This window comes from Mycteria americana, chromosome 4, assembly GCF_035582795.1.
Source record: "Mycteria americana isolate JAX WOST 10 ecotype Jacksonville Zoo and Gardens chromosome 4, USCA_MyAme_1.0, whole genome shotgun sequence".
Classification (NCBI taxonomy): Eukaryota; Metazoa; Chordata; class Aves; order Ciconiiformes; family Ciconiidae; genus Mycteria; species Mycteria americana.
The window spans coordinates 48489845-48511350 of NC_134368.1; the positions used below are offsets into that span (position 1 = coordinate 48489845).

A 21506-nucleotide genomic window follows, 5' to 3' on the forward strand; every position below is an offset into this window, starting at 1 on the left:
CCTTCTTGAAAAAATTTATTAAAAGATGAAAGGATAGCATAGGTGATAAAAGTTATCATTTTATTCTCCTTACGGCTATGACAATGGCAAGTACCTTAAAGGGTGTACACACTGAGGAGAGTCAGTAATTTAGCAATTTGGTTTTGTTCACACTACTGAAAAACGGTAGTTTTTTGTTAATCTTGTCATTGATCAAGCTGTACACTTACACTTGTTAAGTACTTGAAATAGGAATAAATAGATTTTATGCTGCTCTGCTGGACTATTGCAACTATTTTGTCACAAGAAACAGCTGAATTTGGGACCTGCAAATTGCTGAACACAAAAATACCACATTCGGTTCAGGGGAAGCAAAACCATAGCAGAGCCATCTTTCTTCCTACTCAGTTCCCACATTGCCTGGGCTTGGGGAATTACTCGTCACACAAGTCAAAGCAGACAAGGGGTTGCTCTAAGCTGAGCTTGGTTGCCTGCCAAAACAGTTCCCAAGAGACTCTTCTACCAGATGAGAATTATGGTAGTTAAATGCACCGCTCTACAACATCTGCAGCTCCTCTGGACAGGGGGTAATTAGTTCTGGGGCAATGCCAGCTTGATACTAGGACAGGGTTTCTGCCATTCTGGCATAAACTACTCCCTCCTTAAAGAAGCTTTACAGTCATTTTGTACACAATCGATATTATCACTTGGATCTGGCCTAATAGCTTTAGTTTACACATCTAAATTGCCGAGCCATTGAAAACTATAAGCCAAATTTGTATTTCATATACTGTAGCGTAACGTATCTTCTTCTGTAGAATAAATGTAATTTAAATATCACTCAGGACTGAGGGCAGTTGGCCTGGGATGTCCGATAACTCTTGGAGCACAAAGGGAGAGTTATACAACACCAGAAAGCTACCATCATGATGGAAAGCTTTGGCCTGAGCTAAGATGTACATCTCATCTTTATCCATATAAAGAGATCTGACCAATTTACCCGTAAACTCTAGCTGGCAACACAAGAAATGCAGGAACTGTTTGACAGACAAACAGACCTGTCTTTTGTTTACAAATGCCAAGACTTCTGGATCCCTGGCTTCAGAGATGCTTGACATGCAATGCAGTGCAGCTGTGGCCATCCCGGGGAAAGCAATGAGACGGGTGTTATTTGAGTATGCTCTCAGCAAATACTGACTGAGAGTGCTGTCCTCTGAATAGTTACAGCTTGACAGCTGCTATTTATTATGAGAAAAATAGCAACTGTAAAGCTGCTTGCTACTTTATTTACCTGAAGCTGAGCAGCAACCATGGCGCTAGGATATCAAAAGACAAATTTTTCATTTAGTACCTCTGACCCCTAATCACTAGGGACCAATTGGTCAGATTGCTAGCCATTAATTACCAGCATGTTTTTAATGTCTTGGCCACTTCTAAGATTAAGCGCTATCCAAAACTACTATGACAGTATATTCCTGGAATTGCGTTAACAGAGGATAATGCTGATTTTGCGTACACGGCTTTGCAGCTCCTACCTGTAAAGTGCTGATGTGGACAGGAGTCCCTGTGCCATTCACTGTGTTCTTCTTGGCAGCATTTCCACCCTTCCCTTCCGCTTGCTCTGCCTTGGCAATCTTTGCTTTTTCGGCTTCAATTCTCTTTGGATTGTTTAGCATTACCTGAACCACTGCATACTCCACCAGGGATGCAAACCCAAAGAGCAGGCAAACAATCAGCCAGACATCTAAGGCCTTCACGTAAGACACTTTGGGAAGTTCAGCAGCAAGAGTGGTACATTCAGATGCCAAGCTGAGCACTGAGAAAATACCTATGGAAAGAAAAACAATATATTGATTAAAGAACACTTACTGTTATTGACACTGCCTGTGCTCTTCCTCTGAAACAGACAACACTGAATGGTGTTTTGGACCAGTGAATGGGACTTCACAATGCGGTTGGCGTATTTTGCAGCAGGTAGACAAAGTGCACATGCCTTCAGTGAATGAACAAGTTAAACTGAATACTCATGCAGGATATTGCAGTTAGTGATGAATTATTAATAATGAGTACCTTCATTTTATAAATGGAGAAAGAAATAAGTGAGGCTAAACTGGTTGCTGTGGTTTTCCTGCTTTGTCACACATCACACTACTGGGAAATGAGCTTTCCAGAGACTTACCCTACAACGTGCATCTAAGTCTGGCAAGATGGAAGAGAAATGGATGATACTTAAATCAAAAGACTCCAAGTCCTTTAAATTAGACTTGAAGAGTTACTGTTGTCCCAGAAATCTGAATTGGGCTACAGCAGGGGCAATTCTCTGAATGACCTGTCCGCAAGCATGATATGCAAAACTTAGGTGAAAGGGAAGTTTTTGCTAAAGAGCAAAACTACACCAGCACATTAAAAAGTCTGTGTTCCCAATTCATTGTGAAGATGAAAACACTGAGGTGACTGAGGGTCTACAATCATTCCCTATTTCAGCTTCCAGGATCTAGAGGAAGCTTCCTAGATAAAGGGCTTTTCAGGAAGCCCTTATCATGAAAAAATGCATCTGCAAGGGCTGTTGAAAGGTCACACTCATTGTCAGACTAGGTTTCAACAAGCACTGCTCCTTACAAGGCTTCCAAATGTCACCATCAACACGGGGCTTACATTGCAAGAGACAAAATACAAGCCTGATCTCAAAGAGGCTCCTATGAAACGGCAAAAGTAGCATGAACAGCTACATTTGGAAAAAGCTAACTTAAGAAATGGCTGTCATGTGGGGAAAACTTATTTCACCCTCCCAGTTCAGAACGTCCCATTTTGGTTTTGTGAATGCTAATGATAAAAATCTTCTTTAGTTATGAGTGGGTGGCTTCATGAAATGTGATCGATGTCTATAGAAAATGTTGGCCAAAAGGAGATAGTCAGTTAGTCTTAACTATGTTTCTTATATTGGTCATGTGTGCTATCCAAAGCATGAAAAAAGTTGTAATTCATAGAGAGATCATTTCCTTCAGATCCATTTTAAGTAACCGAGGATGTGAAAATGTTAATAAAACTGAAAGTATCTGAATTGGCCTATGAGAGTATTAAATTCTATTTGATCATAAATAACATATCATTATTTTGCTGCTGTTCCCATTTGGATTTCAGTAAGATTGATATGATATTTTATTTAGTATTAATCTCAAATGGGCAACTTACTAGCTGCTAAAACACTGAAGAGAAACTATAAAGAAATCATTACAGTCACATGATTTTAAAATACAGAATCTTATGGTGTTTTATTTTGAAATGTGTAGTAACAATATATCATTGCAAAGCTGGATTTTTTTGTCCACGGGGATAATACAGAATAGCCAGATGTGCTACGTCAGATCATAAGGACATGGCAAATACTGAACAAACAAACCTCAGTGTCCACTCTGGCTTATTTTCAACCTACTGTATCTGAAGCATTCAAGTATAAACATGCCCATAAGGATAGAAAGTCAGCATAGAATAGTCTCCTTTTTTTATAAATTTATTTTCACTGACCAACACCAGCTGTCTTGGGCTGAAGACTAATTATGGATCAAAATGAACTGCAATAACAAGTACAGATAAGGCTGTATTGCCACTTAAGATACAAAGGACACCTCTGCCTATGCCCAGCTTTCTGTTCATTCTCTAACAGTGTACTGTATCAAGTATATGCCATGCCTATGCTAGACTTCTGGAAGGCAGCCTCTACCCTTACCCTGAATAACCAAATTAGCCAATGATATGGACTGGCTCAACGTCTTGGATACTGTAATTTTTTTCCTACTAACTTTAAAAGTGTTTACTATCTTAATATGCGAGTATTATTATCATGCCTGGTGCTTAAAACATTTGTACAACCACTTTGTTGAGCTTAAAATACTAGATCTTACAATCTTGGATTTAATTCTACAAAACTAACTTATAAATTCTACTAGCTGAAAAGATCTTAGTGGTGCTTTCATCCATTTGTTCAGTAGAGCAACTGAGGTGATGGTGACCTGCCGCTAATTTCCATTTGCCTGGATTCCTAGGATGACAAGTTCATTCTCAGAGTCTGAGCAACTTCTAGGTTTTCAAGGTAACAATAAAGTGAGATAGAAGCACAGAAATATTGTGTTAAGCAACCATTTGCTACCAGATCAGAGTTGGCATGGCCTTGGAGACTCTAGTACCAGAGTTGTAAGTTGCACCTCTGGCAGCAGCTGCACTAGGTACCTACCTAACACAGTCCAAAGCCCAGGGCTCAAACTGAGTGAGGAGAATGAATAAATAAACTGCAAGGTTACTTATTTAAAAAAAAATAATAGGGACAGAGCTCCTTCCTGTACATTTGCAAAGTAAAGGGAAAGTTGGCCTTTCTAGGAATACCTCTGCATTTTTGCCCCTAGTGTGGCATCCCTGTTGATGGCAAAGTTTAGCTTATCAGCAAGGTTAGTCAGCTCCCAGCCTAAAGCATGATTGTACAGAGCTACTATTTTAAAAATACTGCCTCAGGTTACGTGTGGATAATATCAAAAGTGCGAATCCAGCAAAGCACTTCAGCACGTGCTGCCAGATAAATAAATCTCCCTTTTCTGAATTCATCAGACTTACTGGCCTCAGCACTATCTCCTGGAGTGAATTCCACAGTTAATTATATGCTGTATAAAACAGCATTTTCTGGTTTATATTACTGCTTTAAAAATGTCTGGCTTCACCTCACTAATGTTATTGAAAAAAGGTAATATTCTGTCTTCTGAAAAAAGGTAATATTCTGTCTTCCTTTCCTTATAATTTGGTATCTCCAATACATTCTCTTCTCTCATTAAACTTCATAAACTAAAAGACATACTCTTGCCAATCCTTCTTCATACTACAGTTCTAATATATATCTTTATGTCTTCCTCCGAGACCCTACATTTTCTTACAATCTTGTAAAATGAAATGACTAGAATTATGACAGATCTGCGGACAGGAGTGACAGGGCAGGGGCATGCCTGGCCTCAGATCCAGTTGTCCCTTGCATGTGTGGAATATATCATCACTACTCCAAGCCTTTGGTCACCCCGTCGTACCCCCACTTGCACTCTGGACTAATGCTCCACGCTGTCAGGCCGCTGGGTTTGGACAGAAGTCCGATGTCCCTCAGATCCCTACAGCTCCAGGAAAGATCCTACTCCCTTTGGGCATCACACAGCAGTGAAGGAAAGAAAGGAATTTTTTAAACAGATGCTGGCACACTGTCCACCTGCAAAGAACTGGAGAGTCCTCTGTTGGGCTCATTAAAAGGTGAAACACCAGCATTTAATTAGAAAGAAGCATTCAGTGATATCAGTCTTTACGTCGCTTAGCCATGGCTGTCCAGGTACCAGTCCCTTGTGGACTTCCCTCTCACCATATGATCTAAATGGGTGAAATGTTACAGGGCTTGCAACTTATTTAGTTCCTACATGGACAAAGGCTTTTTCTTCAAACAAACGTACATCCTTCTCCCAGAACATTAATCAGTCTACAAAAACATATTCTGCTTACTGGTTTGCAAAGTATCTTGTATCCCTAAATCACCTGGAAACTTCGGAGATGCCTAGCCATGGGGAGCAGTAGCCCACTATACTTAGTTCGAAGGATGACTGTATTAAGGTACTCGTAAGTAAATCTGAAGTAGCTTCTCATCTGATGAGATCTGTATCTAGCCATTGACAGTGTAGTGGCCATTGGTAACACTTTTTTGGGATTAGATATCATCCACTTGTCACAGAAATGTTAATCGTGTTAGATTTCAAGGTCAACTATCTTCAAGGATGTAGCTAGAAGCGTTAGTTTGTCGCCCGCTTGCAAACCGGAGAAACATAAAATAACATACTGATTCATGACTAAAGGATGGTCAGATTTAGTGGTTTTTGCTTCTCTGGGGAGTCAGGAAAAGTCACATAACCAGGCCTATGGTTAGTAGCTTTGAAAATGCATTATTTCAGCAATGCTAATACATAAAAGGAGCCAATAAACACTTATAATAAATGACAACAGATAAACAATAAATAAGCATGCATGTTCAGTCACAAAGACATCCATGTTACATAAATCAGCACTATACCTCTAATATATAATTAGTTATCAATTAATCTAATCTCTAATTAATAATAATAATAATAATAATAATAATAATAATAGCTGTCTGGTCAGCTATTTGAAGTGCAGGATTATAAAAGTAGAAATACAGCTCATGTTTTGATCATACTGGAGCTCACTACATGAAAAATATTTCCAGTTCTTGTTTCTATCTTTTTAATTTAAGGCATGCTACATTTTCCCCACACTTTTATTTCTTAAAATGTCTTATGTTTCACATTATGGAATGCATCCTTGCTACTTTTCAAGGTAAAGATTGTATTTGTTACTTGCTATCAAACAGATATACATTGCGACTCCTCCCCAAGTAACTGTTAATATTTTTAAAGGTGAAGAAAAATAAAAGTGATTTGTATTCTGAAACAGAGCCGTACAAAAAAGATACAATAAATATAATTGAAGTGGTTTTGTTACATTTAATTAGAGCAAGGTAGCCAACACTGACTCAAAAGCCAAAAGTAGCACTCCAGTCATGGTTCTCCAGATTTTTTACAGGTCTTAGTTTATTTTGTGCATCATATCACTGGAGGAGGAAAAGGCATGGTAGACGACCTGAGACGGGAGCAGTGGGGCTCAGGCCAGGGGGTATGCAGGCACTGTTCCACCTAACAAACTCAGCAGGCACCCTTCCTCTCCAGCTGGCTCTTAACACAGGGATTTCAGCTACCCACTACTGCAAGACGCTACTGATCGCAGACACGGGCTGGTAAGGTGACGCGGCACGTCCTGGCTCCAAGGGTCTCCAGCGCCTATGGACACACGTGAGGCTGCACAGGACTCATGTCCTGTGGGCGTGTGGAGGTTCAAGTGGGGGTGAGAGGTTTCTGAGGAAGGCAGGGGGCTGGAGGGATTCTGCAGCTGCACCCCTGGGGTCTTGCAAACAGGTGTGCTGAACCTCCTGGGACACGGAAAAGATTTGGAAAATAAGGGGTATGGACTTGTGGAGGAGTGCCAGGGAAAAGGGGAGCATAAGGAGGCCAGAGCATGGGGAAGGAGAGGTCACAGCATGGGGACGGGAATCCCAACAGGAGAAGTGTCAGGATGCAAGAGCCTGGCTCTGCATTTCATTGAGCTCTTGGGGTCAGCAGGTTTGGCCACCCCAGAGCTGGAGTCCCATGTACAATCCAATTAGTCAAGATAATATTGTTTTGATTAACTCTGTGTCATACTATCTCATAATAAATGAAGGGCCTGCCTACTGCGTTGTGCTGAGCAGCATGAAAGCATGAGCCTGAAGTACTCTCATGAACTGAGACTCTAATGAAATAAAACCAGCCAGGTAACAAGGATGCTAATTCTCTTCCAGACATCATTCTGTTTCTATTACTCTTTAGAGAAACTGCTCCAAGAGGTAGCTATTTAAAGCCTCACTCATCTTCCTGCTTTCTTACTGATTATTCAGATGTTCAAATTCCTATAAACTGCATATTGCCACAGTGTCTGCAGCATCACCTGTACATGGATAAGATCAGATTTGTCTGGGTTGAGAGAAGCAGGGACAGTGTGCTCATCACATAAGTGCTGGAACGATTATCAAGCGAAGTCTCAATGTGAAGGTGGATTTTACAGGACTAGGAATGAGGAGGTTTCAGTGAAAATGATGAGCAGTTAATGGAAGCGAAGTTGCTTTCAGTGTCCAGTGTCATGTTGTCAAAGCAACTGCGAATGGCTCAATGGCATTAAAGTGGATTGTGATGGCACGTGTAAATGCAGGTTACCCAGTGGGACTCTTGCAGCACTTGCATCAGGATTGATCCAAAATGACAGCCAGGATAGAACAACAATTAGCAGTGTAGGTGCATAAACACCCATCATGTAAAATCCAACTTGTCTTCTTAAAGTGAAGATTACTTCTACACAAGTGTAATAACCTTTAAAGAAATAAATGCATTAATGTTTGATGTGCTTTGCAGGTCAACTTCTTCAGATCTGTATCTTCTAGGCCTTTTTCTATTTAAGTTAAGAGCAAAAGTTCAATGATTTGATTTTCTTTATAAAGGCAGAGAGTTCAATTCAGAAAAAAAATGTTCAAAACACAGAACTATATAACCACCAAGTGCGGTCAGGCATGTGGTACTCTCTGTGCTCTATAAGGCACCCGCCGTCTTTTCACAGCGCATCAGTAACAGGCAGTTAAAGTGACTCTCATCTTGATGCTGGCTTCAAGATGCAGTCCAGATAAAACCAATGGGGTCTAGCCGTCATACTAGCTTAAGCTTATCTGAAAATCCTACTTAGCATTAATTTGTGCAAAAGATGGAATTAAGAAATATTAGTGTAGAAAGTTTAGAATGGAAAGAGGTGATCTGAAGCACTCTAAGCAGAGATTCCCCCAGTACTGAAAGCTGGTACAGGTGACTTCTAAAATTGTTAGACTTTTAAAAAGGGACTCTAAAAACACTGTAAATTTTGAAAACAAGGAATACTGCCTCAGATCTTTTAAAATGAGGATCTAAATCACCCTAACATTTAAGATATCTGTTAAGATGAATTCAGTAAATAATAAAGCTGCAGATACTAGAGGTTTTGCTGGAGATAACAGATGGATCAGGAAGTCTGATAACCAGAAAACAAATTTGTTCATATTTTCATTCAATTAGTAGAGCTCGCATTTTTATGTTAATATTAACACAATAGCATTGTAAAAACAACTTCATAAACTATTCTATCACAAGGAAAAGGCATTCCTATGCTATATACAGCAATTTCAAAATTCAGATCAGTCTATATCTATAAATAAAGTTGGTGCAAAGCTGATTGAGAAGATAGAAACTGTCAAAAATATATGTATTTATCTTCTGTATTTTATCAATTAAGTACCGTAGAATGGTAAATCATCTTAAAAGTGCTGTTTGGGCATACAATAACCAAAGCAACAAAATAATAAAACATTAAGGAAAAATTTCCTTATGTGGAAGACACTACATGGTATTTCATAGTTCATTCTATCCTCTTCAGTGATCTGTTGTCTGACAAATTTCCCATCTATAATTTCTGAATAGTTTCCAGATACTTTTAGGTTTTATTTTCAAATGAGGGATGACCTTCAAAATCATTATTTGTTTGCTTTATGCCAGAAATGCATTCTGTATGGCTTTGTATCAACTTTCATCGGGCAGACAATAGTATCTATTGCCCTCACCATTCAGCTCACGAGGACCTATTTGGATCTGTCACACTTTTGATAAACAAAGAATAGGCAATTTGCAAATTTAAATATTCAATTTATTGCCACAAACAGTCACCCCAAATTTGTTGACCCTCTTTCTACGTAGGTAGGTATGATAAAACACCAGTTGACGTAAATAGGCAGTAAAGATTAAGTTCTTTGCAACTGGCAAGAATCTCCTACATAAGCCATAATTTTGAAAATTCACTTGTACATGCAACACTGCCTCTTGATTACCTGACAAAATCCTTAAGTGAATTAATTTTAACTATGTGTGCAAAATCAGCTTTTTAAAATACCTTCAATATCGGAATTTTAAGTAAATCAAAAAACTATTTATTACTGAAAACAACCTTTAAAAATACATCAGAGTACTAAAATATTCCATTCACATTAATGAAGTATTAATTCCAGTCTTGATTATGAGATTAACATGGATGTTCTCAATTTTCAAACAAAAAGGATTTGCAATAAAAGAATTATGAAAACTTTTAAAAATTTCATGCTGTCACTCCACCCACTCTGACAGTTCTCTAATGTTCTTTCTTTAATGTTCAAATCACATACACACACACAAAATGTGAGCATTTTTCTGAGCACTTTGCACAGTGTCATTTCAACTTGTGGTCACAAGTTGCTGAAACTTGAGAGAACACTACTGATTTTCTTTCCTGTTTAATGGTAAAGTGTACAATTCTTAGATTTTTCTATAAGGTTCTTGAAAATACCTAAAAAATCTAAAGATTTTTTAGATGTTTAATTTTAGGGCAAAACTCAAAATGATCATGATAACTTCAGTAACAAGATAGCAATCTTGAGTATTTCCTTTCTCAAATAGAATGTAAGTCTTCCAACTTTCCCATTTGTATGAATTTTATTTGGGAATTGCAAGATCCATCCCTTTAATTTTTCACTACTTTATAGTCTATTTTTTCAGTAAATTCATTGTTTAATTAAGAATAAATTATTTTTTTCACTGCTAAATAAACTTCTACCATATCCGGACTTAGATTTGAATGTAATAACTGCCAGTTGGTTGTGCTTTCACAAATGCAGAATTTTCCTGAGGGGAGCTAATTTCATCTTATTTACAAACGGTAAATCACCTGAGATACTGAATTATGTAGTTAAGCTAAGAACTCACTCCTTTTGCAGTTAAAAAACAAATCTCATTTCAATTTTCACTACTTTTTCCAAGTTAAATTAAATTCCTTAACTCTGAGATCTACTAAGGTTACTTGAGATCTCTTCAGACTTGGGATCTAGCTCAGGAGCAACTGCAAGTAACAGAACCTTGACTTCAGCTGAATAATCAATGAGAAACTTGCAGAGGATCCTTGGAGGCTGCAATGCCACAGCCATCCTCATTGAGTTTTAATGGGAGATTTATTCATATGATACAAGAGCACTGACTAAAATACGCCCTGCTGACTTCTGTTGCTGTCGAAAGTCTTGCGGTTGCCACAGTATGTGAGTAGTTTGGATATAATTATAGGCAGGAATCAATCAAGGTAGAAAAGATAAATCATTAGAAGCCAGAGTACAGAAACCATTGGATAAATTTGTGCCCACACTCAGAAAATAATCATAGGATTGAAAAAATACAGGGCTGAGGATTGTGAGCATCTTTCTGTAATGACAGACTTTCCAGAACACTTAGAGAAAGGAAGAACCTGCAGGGCAAAGCATTTGAAGTTACACTCTAATACTAGCCACTTCTGGAACAAAAGTCGAACGAGAAAACCAAAATTATCCTACTTTGCTGCAACTGGCATAATTCTACATGAACATCCTATCAGAAAGGATAGGCATTTACAAGCACAAAAAGGTATTAGGACTATAGAAACAAAATGGTGATAGTAAGATCAGAAGACTTGTAAGCAAACCCAAGAAAAATATTTAATCTCATCTTCAACCTAGATGTTTCTATATTTGAATTAGTTTGCAGTAATTATATGTCATAGTTCCTATTATATGAACTACTGGTTTGTTAAAAGTAATCTATTTTCTCCTATAAAATGTAAGACATGAACTGGAGTATTAAACATTAACCTTAAACAGTAATTGAAGGAAGCTTAAAGTTCTTTACCAAGAAAATCACTTATATTACCTACCTGTGCCTTTATAATACTTGGTACAGTTACCATATTCGATATCTTCCTTTTTAATATCAAACTGAGGCAGAGCAATTTTCTCTAGCTGTACAGGATCTCCAGACTGCCAGATAAACCGTAAGTCATCAGTCGTGTAACCAACTACAAGAACAAAATAATCATAATCGTTTAAAGAACCATCTCAACCAGAGTAAACTCTGCAAGAAAATCTAGCATATATGTGTTGTATTTCTTTCACTCTTTTTCTTTCTATTTCCTGTTCAAAGAATTAAATAAAAAACCAAAATAATCCACAACTGAATTTTTATGTAGGCCTAAATTAGGACTTGGCGGGTGGAACATTACATTATCAGCAATATTACACTGATAAAGAGGTGTTTGTTACAGTGCTTACTAAACAAAGAAAGCAAAGCTGTATTCTCCACAGCTTTGAAACCTCCATATTCCTTCATACTCTACTTCAGCAAAGCATGAAAAATATACTGAACTTAACAGCACTCACAAGTCATAGCAACTTCAAAAGACTTCAACAACTCAATTACTGTGATGAATCTTGGCTTTTGTGTAAAACAACCTTTCCGCTTAGTTGTTCAGTTTAAAGGCCCTGACTCATGAAAGCATTGACATTCAGGAAATACTTGACCAGGAATTTAAGTAGATGCGTAGTCCTACTGAAATCAGTTCAGTGCCTTCATGATCTCCTGAGTACGGGCAGACTTCAGTATACATCTGAGTGTCTACATCATGGTATATACAACACCACCAAGTGAGAAGCAGTGGAAGTTAGGTTCACAATATTCAAGCATAAAGCAATATTAATTAAATATGCAGTCATCATCATGAATTTACGTGCCATTTTTCTGCTACCTTCTGTTTATTAAGGATTAAGTTAATTCAAACAGAGATAATGTGTGTTAAATGGGAACAGATATGGGGAAACATAAAAAAGATGGAGTTGGAATGCAGCGTTTTGCAATTCAAAGCCTCTGAAAAATCTTTAAAGAACTGTTCTTTTTCTGGAGGCATTAGACAGATTTTTTTTTTTATATCTTTGAAAAACAGCTGTGATTAAAAAAGGTAAACTGTTCATAAGCTAACCTCCCTAAGATTCACAACAACTTAATAAAAATCACAATGTCTCAAAGCTCCATGATGGAAGATAATATAAAAAAAAATTAGTTGTTGTAATGCTTCATTCATAAAATCAGTCTCATGCCCTTACAACATACAGCAGATCACAAAACTGCCCAGATCCTTTACGATAACAATTACTGGACAGTGAAAATTTTGTCTATAGGGAATGTGTAGAAATGGGGATCATAACTGCAGATACGGGAACAGCTTATTAAAAACTGGTGGCCTTTTTTGTTTTGGAAATCTAGCAACTAGAAATAAAATATTGATTTGAAAATAACTTAAGTAGGAATAAACTGCCAACGGCTAACAGGGAAAGCAAGCCCACTGTTGGAACTGGAGGGACAGACTGGAGGTCATGGGTACCATTCTTACTTTTGACAATTGAATTAAAAGGTAGAAGAAAGTTTAGTGCACACTGTCTTTCCAAAGGAGCAATTTCCTCCTGAATTTGAATATATCAACTTAGCATGGAGATAGACAATAAGGTTGTTTAAATAAAGTTACTGAGAATTTTTTTATGAGTAGTTCTTCCTTGAATAACTATACCTTGCAATGCTTGTAAAGCAACCCAGACTGAGAAAGCTTGAGCAAACTTCCATTAATATGAGTGTCTAATTCCAGTTTAACCCCAAGAGTTTAGCCATAAGTGTTTACTTTAACCATAAGAGTTTACTTCAGCTAATGTATATACATATTACTGATGGGCAAAACTACTACGGACAGACTACAATTCTAAAGGTAAATGCTGTCGATCAAAAACTAAATTGTAAAGCTCTGATATCATTATTATTATTATCCTTGTCCCCACTGGGATGCTCTGCTCAGCTTTGACTAACCTTGCTCTTTCTTTGCTTTTGTCTTCCCTTCCCTAACCCCACCTTCCCCACCAGACCTGGTGGAGTAACAACTGAACAAAGTTTTTGTATTATAGCAGGAACGGGCTGGAGCAAACCACCTTGTTTCTCTCTGCTTCACACCTGTCGTTACTGTGCAAAACAGATTGCCGTGAAAGGGGGATCACCAAGGGTTGGAGTATTGGGAAAAGGCTGTACTGGAGTAGACACCCTTGTACTTGGGGAGTGGGAAAGAAGATGGGTTCAGAAATATTTTGGCTGCAACTTCCAGCAGGGCATGAAGCTCTTCAGAGACGAGACCTGGCTGTCCCTTCATAAGATCAAATCACCTAGAGACCAGGGAAGGATTGGGAAGGGAGAGATGCCTGACTACATCCACAACACTTATTGAAACCACTTTCAAAAGGTTTCATGCTAAATGCTCTCAATGTATTGGCATCAAATACTTTTCCTTCAGTACTGTATCAAAAGAGCTTCAAACAATACCATGCATCATCAATGCAAGGGGATGAATTGGACCCCAACAACATACAAAGCAGCAAAGGTTGTGGAAGTTAAAACTACCTGGGGAAACCATGGATTCTTTTTTCCAAATTATATGTGTTTCCATTTTACTAAGTTTACTGTGAATGTTTTTATAAAACCCATCAGTTCTCATTATGTTTGATAGCAAAAGCTAAAAACAGAGTGCATGGTGCCATAACCGTAAGAAAAATTTTTGATATGTGTATTGGTAGGAACCAGTGAATATGAATTTCGAGATTCATTAAAAATGTTGACATGAACAATACAGAATTGATAATTTTTTGTTTGATTCTCAGGCATGCCTAGAAGGCAACTGTTTTTATGCCCAGACTGATTTACATACAACTTTCCAATTGCATCTTGCAGCGCTGTGTATCCATAGGAAACAAGGTCAAGTCCAAAGGGCATGACAGAGTAATAGACAATCTGAAAAACAGAAATGAAAATTTAAAAACAGTGTGAGCTGCCATGTGAGCAGTAGACTGCAATAAGAAAAAATATCACAGGTATTTGATTTTCAGCTTCTAAAATAGCAGAAAAAATTAATTAAAGTTATAAGTAGCAGTTTGAAATTGAGCTATCTCTAGTAGTCTGAAAATAAAATTTTATAGAGAGTTTTAAACATATAGTAGTTCACAAATTAGAGACCTACTAATACATGACAAAATACATATAGGTCATAAGAATAAGCAAACTAAAGGTCCATACAGAACAGAGTCCTGTCTCCAGCAGTGGCCAATGGCAGACTCCTGAAGAAGAATATGAGACTACAGCAATCAGGAAATATTTTGCCAGATACCCAGCAGCCTCCCGAAAGTTGCACCTTAAGTACTTCCTAAACCAGAAGGGATGCTTCAGTATTTAAGGGACCTCAACATATTTTTTTTTCCCTCCAAGAAGCTGCTTTGCTTCCAGTTGCTTTCTGGAATTCGTGTAAACTTTAAACATGCACAGCATCCTGCAGCAAGAAATGCCACAGCTAAGCTGCACACACTCTAATCATCTCATTTTATCTATCTTGAGCCTGCCTCATAGTTCTTTTACCGGAAAAGAAGGTGAAAAATCAATGTCCATCCATTCTCTCTGTGCCATTCATGATTTAGAGACCTCTATGCCACCACCTCAATTATCTTGTTTTTTCCAGTGTGAAAATTTCTGTCTTGCTTAGCTGTTCATTATAAAGGATGCTGTTCCATACCTTTGACCATCCTTGCCTCCCTTCTTGCAGTGGGAAGACCAGAACTGCACCTTGTATTCAAGGTGCAAGGATAGCGTGAATTTATACAGTGGCATGATGTTCTCATTCATCCCTAATACTTCCTAGAATTCAATTCACTTTCTCAACCAGTATTGAGCTGTTAGATGACATTTTCAGAGAACCAGCCATTATTACCCAAAGGTCGTTTTCCTAGCTGGTAATAACCACCTCAAAACCAATCAGTTTTTATGTAAAGTTAAAATAATTTTTTCCCACGTGCATAATTTTCAGTTATTTACATTGAATTTCATCTCATACTTTGTTGCCTAGTCATTACATTAATTTGTAATTCTCACTGTTGTCTCTTATCTTTACTATCCTCAGTATTTTGGCATCATCAAAAGCACCTGCCAATTCACAGTTTTCCAGATTATTTATGTTGAACAGCACAGAACCCAGAAGAGGTTTTTCTGTGGGACTCTACTGCTTACTTCCCCTCATGTGAGCATTAGCCGTTTATTCCTACATTCAGTTTCCTAATTCTTAACTATTTATGCAGGCAAGAGCTTTCTCTCACATGCATTTTGATAACTGGAGATTCTGTCATTAATATGTGACAATATCTCTGTAAACAAAAATACAAGGCATAGCAACGATATTTTAAAAAATGAAAATCTTAGTAGCATGTCGCCAAACCACAGTGCCTCAAAAAATTAATCTTACCTGCATGTGTATCATTCATGAATAGACTGTATAATTAAAATCAACAGCATATTTTTAGAGGATGACATTAATTTCAAACTTTATTGAATTTGGTTTTGTTATTTGGAAGTTTTCAGAGAAGAATTTTTCCATCAGAAACACTTCTATTAGTATTCACTCAATATTCACTGTTCACTAACCTAACCTATTGACTGAAACAAGCTCATTTACGAATAGCTGCAACCTTGAAAAATATTTGGAAAAAGTTTCAATGTTTCATTTAACATTTGCTATTTCAAACGGGAAGCTTCTTTTATAGCTGAAAGTGATTTTCTATTTTGAAATATTAATTTCTACAGACTTCAAAACCTGCTACATAAACAACTGAAATCAGAACCAGGACCTTCAGAGTGAGCCAAATGAAATGCTTTGATTGCCCAATGTATTTTCTTTTCTGATTACTGTTGGAAAAAGTCTTGAGATTGAGTTTTCTCATCTTGATTTGGAATGGGCAAAAAAGAACGTAGACTCTCCCATCTTCTTTCTTTTTTCTAGCCACTTCTACTCCAGGAAGAAACAGCTCATGTGACCATAATTTCAGGAGTGGTTTCCTCTTAACAGTAAAGTTGCAGTATATTCAGTAACCATTTTTTCCTGTATCAGGGCAATATATTCCAGTTCACACCAGGAGAAAATTTACTCACTGTTAGGAAACTGAGCCTAATCTCTACAAATCATTGCGTCTATAAACTCTCTAGATCTGTAATTCACTATGAGATCCTTCTTAATCAACCAATTTGCTATTTTCAGTGGATGATTATTTTTACAGTGTGGTGTATACTTTTGATAAGCCAAGTCAAACCACAAAAAAGTATGCATTAATTGCAATGAAATTAAAAAATATTTTTGAGTCTTCTGAAAAAATCTATATTCAGTATGGCCCATAACTTAATCAGGTTTATGTCCCAGTACTTTTACAACACATTTATATTCACAAATTTTGTAATTTCTGCCTTTCCCTATATCATTAGCAAGTAATCATCATTTTCATTAGTTGATGTAGAAATTCAAGTGGTGTGCAAATTACATGGTTTTGCTGAAAGCTTTACTTCAGATATCTTATCCATTTCATTATGCTTCCAGGAATCCAAGCAATTATCACAAGGGTTTAAATTTTGTTTCCAATAATACTAGTCTACTTAATGTGTTAGCTTAACATGACATACAAATGTACATACACTTCAAATTTCCAGTACTTGCTGTGCTATCAACTGACGTGCTTTAAAACATCTTCATCCGATTTCTTTACACACATTTATTGTAGTATTGTTTACAAACTGACATATAAATTTAAATATTAGTCATAAACTGTATTACATTACTAAGTCTAGCACAGAACATGTATCTCATATCAAGTAATTTAAAAAAAGAGTAGAAATATATCAATAAAATACCTCATGCTGACTAGGACATCTCCATCGCGAAATATAAAAAGAAGGATATTTTCTTGTGTGACATCATGGAAGTTAGCATTTTTTTCATTTGCAAAGAATAAGTCCGGCTTCCAAAGACATTTAAACATTGTTGGGTCCACTGTCAGCGTATCTGAACCTCTCCAGTCATTGGGCAGTTTGAGTCTGGGGTCATTCCACTTCTGCCTTAGAAAGATGTTGACTCTATAATCCTAATGGGAAGAATACATAAATATTAGATGAGCCAAAAGCCTAGCCAAAAACCCATGGAGAAAGAAAACCATTCTATCAGACTGAAGACAAAAGCAATTTATGCCCTGATTTTTCTGTCACAAAGATAGTAATGACTATTCAAATGACATTGATAAGTGTTAAGTTTACTACAAATTGGTAGACAATGTCTCAGTCATGTTTTGAATATGGTGACTTTTTTTTAAAAAAGGGCAAAATTCTCCCCCCAGGATCATTTTTCTGTCTCCTTGATATTAGTCCTCTGTTACCTAGGCATAGAGAAAAGCATGCAGCAGGACAGAGGGAGGCCATAGCTTGACTACACTAAATTGCTGCAGGCAGCAGGCACGATATCACTTCTATCAGGATATCCTGTGAGTGTAAATTCCAGCTTATTCTCCATTTGGTTAAGTGGCACACTGATGGCAAAATATCACACTATAAAAAGAGAAAACAGACCAGGTAGATAATAGTTTTTACACTACACACCCCGAATACAGCCTCAGACATTGTAACAGTGATTTGGGACTATTTTGGTAACTGAGGAAAACTGATGCCAGCTTGCAACACAAGTACTGAGGTAGCATGTATGAAAGCAGAAACAGAGGAGGTCTCAAAGAGACAAAATCAAGACTTTATACAGAGGAAACTTCCCTCTGACTGCAGCAGGACTCTTGCTCAAGGATGGACAGTAGTAGAGCCATGCTCAATGGGAACCTAATTTTGCCTTCGGGAATTGCAGTAGCATGTGTCTCAGGGCAAAATGATACCCACACGCGTTCTGTCCCTAGTGAAAGCTCTTTGCATCCAAAGGAAGAATCTGAGCCAGTGTGTCAATTATGATTTTTCAGTCTTACCTCTAAGTCTTTTTGCTTGTTACATTTACATTTAAGCCAGTGCCTCTTTTTTATGTACATGTAAACTAGGCAGATCACGTACAGAAAAAGAATGAAGGTATTGTTGAAAGAAAGTAAAAAAAACCCAAAACAAACCAAAATTCTATATGTAAGATAACTTCTATCTCCAGTCTTCCTAGTTGTCTTCTATGGTGCGTTTTGTTTTTTCATAATTGTTTAGTAGGTACAAATCATCCTGAGATAAGCGCTGTGTCTTTTAGAGCAGTGAAAACACTGCTACTGCTTGACAATTGTAGCAAAATGCTAGAAATCTGTGAGTGAAGGTTCTCAACATATTTTTGGTTTGTCAATGTATTCTGCATAACAAACTAATTTTATGAAGTTGTTTATTTTACACATTAATGCCTTTTACACATTTTTCTGTTGATACAATGTGAGTTCTCTTCTGTTGTACTTACATGTAAGTAAATGTACCTGCATGCACATGTACTTACTTACAGTACATGTACTTACATGTACATGTACTTACTTACATGCACATGTACTTACATGTAAGTACTTACATGTAAATGTATACATTTAGAGTCCAAAGCAAGTGCCATGTTGAGACAGTCATGCTAACTCCAACAGGAAGGAGTTCACTTGGCTAAGACCTCATGCAGAATAATTTACCCTGTTGATTTACCCTGTTAATTGGAGTATGGTGCCCACTATCCCATGTCCAGTCCACCAGTAAGATTAGCCCAGGTATTTCTTTATTACACTATACTGTGTAATATTTTTTCTTACTGCATTGTAAGGAAAAGCAAAGCATCAAAACTAAGTAGAAAGAACTGAGGCAATATTTATTAATATGCTTAGTTCTGAGAGATATGTTACTTGTTGGCAGTCCGTTTTTGAAAAAATATATGTATTCCGACTCTTATTTATACAAAGACCTATATTATCTTGTTAAAGTAAAGAAGTATAAAATAATAGTTGATATGAAGTGAGTTTGTACTGGAAGGCTCTCATAGAGAAGCTTCAGAACAGGAGGGAATTCAGGTCACTATCTCAGAAAGCATCTTTTCAATTATAACTATATAATTGAAAATTCACTTTACTTGCTTCTTGCTGAAGTTCCTATTCCATATGCACTTCTTGTCTCAGTGAAAACAATTACTTTAAACCATGTGAGATAAATACTGCATATTGGTCATGCTCACAAGCATTACACTATTCATTACACCACAATTAATTTCCCCATAAACAAGTGCATTACCCTAATTTTAGCAAAATAAAATGCCTTCTCAGAGCCATAGGCAAATGATAAGCAGTGACCAACACTTGCCTTCAGCTTACCCATTCAGAAGAAGGAGATGTTTACATCACTGAAAAGCAGAATGCACTGGCAAAATAAGAATTGGAAGTAAGATCAGGTGGATGCTATTTTATTTCCTTCCTTGCTCTATTACAAATGAACATAAATATACCAAACCACGGGATGTTGTGACATTTTAAGAACTTGATTCTGTTCCCATTTAAGTCAATGGAAGAAAAATCCCATTAACCTAAATTAGGTACGTTCAGACCTACCAAAATGACTAGAAACTTGTGACAGGGTGTACTTGGAGAGGAAGGCCACCAACATACTTGAGGCAATATAGAAAAAATAGAAGGAAGCAGAGAGATGTCAGGACACAAAACTGTGGCTAGCCAGACAATGATGTGCAGAAGGGCTTCTTTTTAGAAGAATATGAACTATTATAGCATCTGGCAGCAGTATACACTCTGATCTGGTACAAATCTATTTTGAAAGAAGTCTGCAATCAGTCCTCTCAAATTTGAGCAATGAATTTTAAGATTCAGTATGTGTACTACAATTAGGTTCAACAGGGGCTGAAGAAGTGGTCTGCATGAAGCACACAGTCTTCCTCCTGTATGTTTTACAAACATTCTTTGAATATTGCAGAATGATGGGCATTTTATAATAAAGAAGAGTCAAACAGCAATTAAAAAGCCTGAAACTAGCAGGGGATGGAACAGATATTCATCAGCATTAGAGCTAGGAGGACCTGGTAGGTAAAAAGAATCACAGAAATATTCTACAGGGCTTTGTCTTCCCATGAAAATGCAACAGAAGGCAAGCTGTTTTCAGGGGGGTTGAAAGGGGAGGCATTCTAGGAAATATTTTAAATGCAACCTACTAAACAGCAGGCATGTGGCCAGAAAAACTCCTCAGGCCAGAAACCAGGCATAGCCAAGACATCTCTTTTTGCAAACTGGAGCACACAGAAGATCATGAAAGGCTTTTTCTACATGAACTGCACTCATACAAAGAAAGGAAGCACAATAGCACTGTCTGTTAATAAAGTAGAAAATGGCATTTTTTAGATTAAAATAAGGAAATGGAATTTTCCTTTATATACATAAATATTAAAAAGACCTTTCTGCAAGGTTTTAAAGTAAAGGAGAAGGAGGAAGTGGTGTTTTGCCATTTGAGTCAGTGAAGAAAGGTTACACTGCAAGTACAAACCTTGAATATAGATTCTGTAGACAGAAGGTCAGATCATCAGCACAGCTAAAATATTATAGCCCTATGGGTATTTATACCAGAAAGGATCTACCATAGGAATCCTTGACTGGTCATCCAGTCTATAACAGTTTCTAAATGTGACATAATCGCCATATTATTCCACAAATCTGCAGCTGAAAAAAACATCTGCAAAATCAGAAGCAGAGTTAGCATGGGGATCCTAGACAAGTAGTCTAATGAGCTAGAAAGAAACAAGTTACAGGACTCAAGATAAAGGGACCTTACTGGAGCATAGCAGCTCTGGTATAAGCTCTTCTCCATTTTAGCTGTACAAATTCTTATTCGCTCTGTAGTTAACTAATTTTTTGTTTAGTTTTTCCAGGTAACTTTTTTGATACACATGTGAAAACGTCGCAATTCTCTTGAGCGTTCAACAACACAACATGGACACCACCCTTTCTAGACACAGACCAAACATTTGACCTTCAGTTTCTTCACAAGGGCTTGATTAAGGCAATACAGGCTTCTAGGCATAGGATCCACACTATGGGTCCTATCTTGCTTCATACCAATATTACTTCAAACCTGTCAATGCTTTTCTATGAAGAAATTCCCTTCTCTTTTAAATGTAGG

At 37.3% G+C, this 21506-nt stretch overlaps 1 protein-coding gene across 2 annotated transcripts in view; it reads right to left on the reverse strand.

Annotated features, from left to right (window-relative positions):
- The window catches only part of GLRB (glycine receptor beta), a 52208-nt gene that overhangs the window by 11396 nt on the left and 19306 nt on the right, over positions 1 to 21506 (reverse strand). For both annotated transcript variants that reach the window (XM_075499254.1, XM_075499253.1), the window contains exons 5-8: positions 17253 to 17482; positions 14242 to 14324; positions 11383 to 11523; positions 1515 to 1807 (exon numbers count right to left, since the gene is read on the reverse strand). In XM_075499254.1, the coding sequence (XP_075355369.1) occupies positions 1515 to 1807; positions 11383 to 11523; positions 14242 to 14324; positions 17253 to 17482 (747 nt within the window). The remainder of the gene's footprint in view (positions 1 to 1514; positions 1808 to 11382; positions 11524 to 14241; positions 14325 to 17252; positions 17483 to 21506) is intronic.